The sequence below is a fragment of the Phyllobates terribilis genome, unplaced genomic scaffold (genome assembly GCF_046119375.1).
Source record: "Phyllobates terribilis strain yellow unplaced genomic scaffold, ASM4611937v1 Scaffold_12__6_contigs__length_324123572, whole genome shotgun sequence".
Classification (NCBI taxonomy): domain Eukaryota; kingdom Metazoa; phylum Chordata; class Amphibia; order Anura; family Dendrobatidae; genus Phyllobates; species Phyllobates terribilis.
The window spans coordinates 244,531,822-244,537,814 of record NW_027362772.1 but is presented as its reverse complement, the minus strand read 5'-3'; the positions used below and the strand labels follow the sequence as shown (position 1 = coordinate 244,537,814).

General features: G+C 37.5%; 1 protein-coding gene across 1 annotated transcript; it reads right to left on the bottom strand.

Moving 5' to 3' along the window:
• Positions 1–3,256: 3,256 nt before the first annotated feature.
• On the bottom strand, positions 3,257–4,213 carry LOC141171545 (olfactory receptor 10AG1-like; the record flags this gene model as incomplete). The annotated part of the gene is made up of 1 exon (XM_073655227.1): positions 3,257–4,213. A coding segment is annotated over one exon (957 nt), but the record flags the coding sequence as incomplete, so codon positions are not given.
• Positions 4,214–5,993: the final 1,780 nt, after the last annotated feature.

Sequence of the window (5,993 nt, the reverse complement as noted above, 5' to 3'; positions counted from 1 at the left end):
CATGGGCAAACAGCGATCTATATAGTATTCTCCTTCCCAGAAGCAGCCCAATAGGTGGACACTATTCGGAGGCACAGGTAGTAAGTAACCGGAACGCCGCATCAATGTCTGTTTTGGCCATTAGGGTGACCCTTCCCAACTTCTTGATCCACCTGATTGCCTTGTCAAAGGATGTACAGCATATACTACTGTACTTGGTTCCGCGTCGATGTTGTCGTTTACTGACCTGCCCCTTGGATATGACAAATGGTGGATTAGTCCGAATGTATTGGGTTCCGTTTTTGGCACAACTCACAACGGGGATACCACTAGGTCTTGTAAGGAAAGTGTTCTGAATGGAACCGCCATTCTACCTAAAGATATTTCTTTTTTTCATTTTCTTGTCATGACGTCTGGGTGTTGGTAGGCTGATTTTAGATTTTTACTCCAGCCTTTCTTTATTTTAGAAGGGCATGACATGCCTATATCTGTGTCTCCCCCTCCTTTTACTCCTCCACCTCTTTTCTTTTCGCATGACTATATGTACTTGTCACTTTTCCATGTGTTAGTTGTGTCTTCTGAGCAGTTTGTCAGCTTTTGGACACATCTGAAGGTGTTTTCTATGTGTTTCTATGTGTTTTTGTTTGCCTGCCATTGGTTTTAACGGTGTTCGACGGTGTTCGACGAACAGTTCGGCGAACACACCGGTGTTCGACGAACCGAACCCGAACACTACGGGGATGGCTCAACTCTAATTATTATTCTCAGATTGAGACTACCACTACCATTTCAAATCTGCTTCAGTGCTATGGTATTACACCACAATCAGATTTAGGTCATTTTCTATCCCTATGTGTTTGAGTTCTGCATTGCTATCCCTAGGCTGTAAAATAAGTAAATGATGCCGCTTGGCCATGTGATGTGATAACTCCACACAACTTTATAGGGAAGCCCATGCAGCCTTGTTAGAAGTTATGACCCCACTTCTCTGGCTACTGCAATCTTTAGCATTGTGTGAAATGGTACTGGACATTTTTTTTTGCGATCCTAGTAAATTGATTCACAGATTGATTGAATTCTCGGGGATCTGCAAATTTCAGATAAGTCAACGAAAAATCTATCCGCAGCCAATTGATCAGCTCATCTCTATCAAATTATCTTCTGGTTTCTCCAAGTGATCTTTTGCAAACTGCAGATGAAACTGTAGATGAGCAGCCATGTTCTTTTTGGAGGGGAATGGCTTTCTTCTTGCAGTCCTAATATGCACATTAATTTGCTCCACTTATACACAAACTCTCTGACTGTAGATTAAGTATAAACTCTATAGAGATGGTTTTGCAATCTTTTCAAACCTGTTGAGCATCAACAATTCTTCTTCTGAGGTCCTCCGAAATATTCATTGATTGTGCAGTGATCCACTTCCACTTTAACAGATCCTGTTCTTTAAATAAAACAGGTCACCCACTCACACATAATTGTCATCCCATTGATTGAAAACAACAGACTATAATTTTGCCTTCAAATTATATGGTAATTATAAAGTTTCACATATATTTTTAAAACCACATTTTTGAAAGGTAATATATTGGAGTTAAGGATATGAGAACACATGGAGTCTTCCTCTCTATAAAACGTAGCAAATTGAAAAAAATAAATGTACTCCAAACAGTATTTATATACTATAAAAAAAACTTTTTACTGTATGCAATTTATTTTAGAACAATTTCAATAACAGTTTCATATTTAGTATATTACCATATACAGATGAAATGTCCTTAATCCTTGTTTGGCAATTGTAAACATTTTCTTTTGGCACAAATGAGTCCAATGTTACATCCAGACTCCAAGACATGTAGAAGACACTGAAGCAGCCAGTTCCAAATGCACTGACTTAGGCTACATTTGGGGGGAAGGCCCCCTTTTTCAAGTATGCTTTCTCAGAGACTTTGCAGTGATGTAGAATTGTAGTTCTAATGATGACTCATGCAGGGAAAAGACACTTCCTGTTTCTACTTAGAGCTTAGAAGGATTCAGGTAGTCAGTTTTTAACCATGTCATGTTCTTTATGTCTATTTTTGGTATTATTTTACATTATGTATTATTTATTTTTTATGCATTTTATATATTACTTTTTACTCCATCGGGCCTCCGTTTTGGCAGTGTCCATCTTTTTTTAGGCAGATCAAAAAGTGTGGTAGACTATACTTTTATATCTGTTAAAAATAAGACAGGCACTGCTACAAAGTTGGTCAGATAGAGTAACAAGTGACTCTGTTGGCATCATTAAAGTGAATGGTTACATCGATGGTCCTTTCCATCTAGATCCCATTTTTTGGGATTTATACTGCAATTATGACATATTGTTCAGCATAGACCATAGCATGAATGTGAATCTAGCCTAAATCTGATCACTCACTAAAGGACGGCCGTGATTGACAGCTGTCCCTCCATTCCATGGTAAGTTCTGGTGTATGTAAGTTAACAAAAAAATGTTTTATGGTCTAATGCTTTTACATATTTGTATATAACATCACATACACAGTATGTATACTATATATCATTTTAGAACAAAGTGTTAAAAAAATATATCAATATTTCTAAAATATCTGTATTTTATTACTAATAAAAAAACAGTGTCACATAATTCTTATCAGAGCTGAGCACTTCACATGTCATATAGTGCTCCTTCTTTAGTATGAACAATTTACTTATAGTAATTCAGCCATGGATTCTCGCCACTATACACCCAAATAAATGAGTCATAGACTAGCATCTATAATTATAAAATAACCTAAATTTTTATTGACACACAGAAATAAAAAATGTGCGATACAACACAAAAGGATGTGCAAAAAAACGACTTTGTGGCAGGGCAGGGCAGAGGATACAAAGTATCAGGTTTCCTTAGCACACCCATAACCCAATAATTCCAGAACTATAACCCACCCTTCCCCAATGCACATTTTGGGTCGTGCAATTTTAAATCTACCTTAACAGTCATCTCAAAATGGGATCCATTGGTGCAGTACTTCGCTCCCTGCAGTGGTTGATGGCGGGGAGTTTTCCCATCCCAATCAGATCCCTCTAGAACTAGAATCTCCAAGTTATAAAGTCAAAATAAGCATTGAGAGCAACAGGACGTCCATCTTTGCGATCAGTTAGAGAAAATGGGAAGCTCTAAAATTATTCTAGCCGGAATCAATGGAGGATAGCAGGAAGGAGATGGAGATGTTGCATCTTATGAAGAGTTATAAGCCTGGGAACAAATCATAGATACTCAGCCCTTTCTTTTAGAAACTATCCTCCTAACTGCACATTTTACATCATTATTCCTTAAACTATATATAAAAGGGTTCAAAAAAGGCACAATAATAGTATACATGAGGGACAAAAACTTCCCGTCATCCATGCCATATCTTGACTTTGGTCTCAAATACATGATAGTGCCAGATCCAAAAAACAAAGTAACAACTATGAGGTGCGAGGTACAAGTAGAGAAGGCTTTTCTCCTACTTGCTGTAGGATGGTGCTTTACAATTGTCCAGATAATGTTAGTATATGAGATTATAGTCAATAAAAAGGAGCCAACAATAAGAAGGGAAGCAATTATAAAAGTGGCAATTTCATTGAAGTGTGAATTACTACAGGCCAGACTAAGTAATGGCGGAATATCACAATAAAAATGATTGATCTGACCCGAGCCGCAAAATGGTAATGTAAATACGAATATGGTTTGAAGGACGCCAACTGTTGTCCCGATGACACAAGAGCCAATGACCAGCCTGACACAAACTGTCCTCCTCATAATGATATTATATAGCAGTGGATGACATATGGCGTTATATCGATCATACGCCATGGCAGCCAACATGTAGCATTCTGTACTGCCCAGTAATAGGAAACAGTACATTTGCACAGCACATCCATAGAAGGTGATTGTTTTCTTCTGCGAAAGAAGGTTGATCAACAATTTGGGAACTATGGTTGAAAGGTAACATATTTCCAAAAAAGAGAAAATGGCAAGAAAAAAATACATAGGAGATTGAAGATTTGGACTAAAGCGATATAAAAGTATTATAAACATATGAGCCAGGAATGAAATCTTAAAGATGCAGAGAAAGACAGCAAAGAATAAATACTGGAGCTGAAGACTATCGGAAAATCCCACAAGGGTAAATTCAGTTATAGTCGTCTGATTTCCTTTCTCCAAATCACTTGAAAGCTTTGGCAACATTTTTTTGTATTATTTTTCCCAAAGCTGTTAACATTTTTAAAATTAAAATTTCTAGAGCAAAACAACTCGAACAAATTTTCAAGCTAAACCCAATTTATTTCCCAATGTGATATGATTAACGGCACCGTAGATGAAATAATTACATTCTATTTATTTGTAGTTATATTGTTAGATACAAAGGACAATAAGGTCTAATAGGATTATTGTGACCTGACTCCTCTTAAATCATCTCCAAATGCGGTTGCCTTCTACTGGATCATTGGGGTTCATTATGATGAAACTGTGGTAAAGCGTGAGTCTATTAATAAATACACGCATGGGAGAAAAGGATAAGTAGTATCAATGAACCTTCGTGTACAGTAATAATTCGAACATTACTCATACAAGTCAAATCAATCACATAGCAAGTAACAGGTCAATAGGTTAATAGACTACCTTACCCATAAGGAATTAGGGAAGAGGAGGAGGGTTAGAGCTCTTCACGCTAGTAACATAGATGAATACGTTGTTGTGATTAGAAACCAGTGGGTGCCGTACCTGCTGGTGATTGCAACTGATATAGAAAAAAACAAGGGTAGTTTCCGGCACAACCAACAATCGGTTGTGCCGGAAACTACCCTCGCTTTTCTACCTTACCCATAATTTAGAAAACTTTAGCACCCACAAGTCACACTCCCTCAAAGTTTGTTTCACATCTATTGATTTTTTAAGGGGTATTGATATCCCCTTCTGTAATAGTTCAAATAAGCCACCTGTCTGATCATGATACCAGGATTGAACTTATCCAGAGCGCCTCTTTGGCGCTTTTCCAGGAGTCTATCCTAAGTATTCAGTCCTACTTCCGACAGTCAAGCAGCTTCTTCGATGCCTGGGGCATAAGTGCATTGTACAATACCCGGGCACGCGCAAAGCACAACCAGGCAGATGGTACTTGTATTAGTTTTGTTCTTGAAGCAATTTTTCATTTTCTTTGATAATAATTACAGTAAAAAATAATAATTCAAAAAATATCACAGCCAACTGGCAACAACAATGGTTACAAAATGATAAACCAGTATAATGTAAAATAAAATGCAAATGCCAGTGATGAAACTGGAAGCAGTAGTGATTCAATGCAAAACCTGCAACAGGATCCCTGTAAGAAACACGAACTGAGAATAATGAAGATGGTACGACATACGTATGTGATGCCGTGATGAATGGAAACGGGGTGGACGACTATGAAGAGATGTTGCAGAGAGAGTTCATCAAACTTTAGTAACTTTTTATAATGTTTCTCCAAGGAGGCACACAAGCATGAGAGTTACAGCTTCAGTGTGGCATATACGCTTTACAGTACTCAAAAACAAGTTGAAATAGTGCAACAACAATAAGTTCTGAGATCATATGGTGATTTCCTCTTTAAACTTTATCATGATTCCCTAGCAACTAAAATTTCATAGATCACGAGTCAGGCATCTCAAAATAAGGACCCCGAGGCTACAACCCCACTATGAGTATTTGGTCAATATACGGTCAGTATTTTTTCTCAGGAGTAGGAGCCAAAACCAGGTGAGGAACAATCAGAGAAAAGGTATAAAAGAAACAAGTCACCAATTCTGCATTTATCACCCACTCCTGGTTTTGGCTCCCACTCCTGAGAAAAAATACTGACCGAATACTGATCGTGGGACCATGGCCTAATACAATCATTAGTTGGCAATCTCTATACTTGGAAGAAAAAAAATATTTTTTCTATAAAAACATTATTTTATTGAACACTTGGCCAAGCGTTTCATAT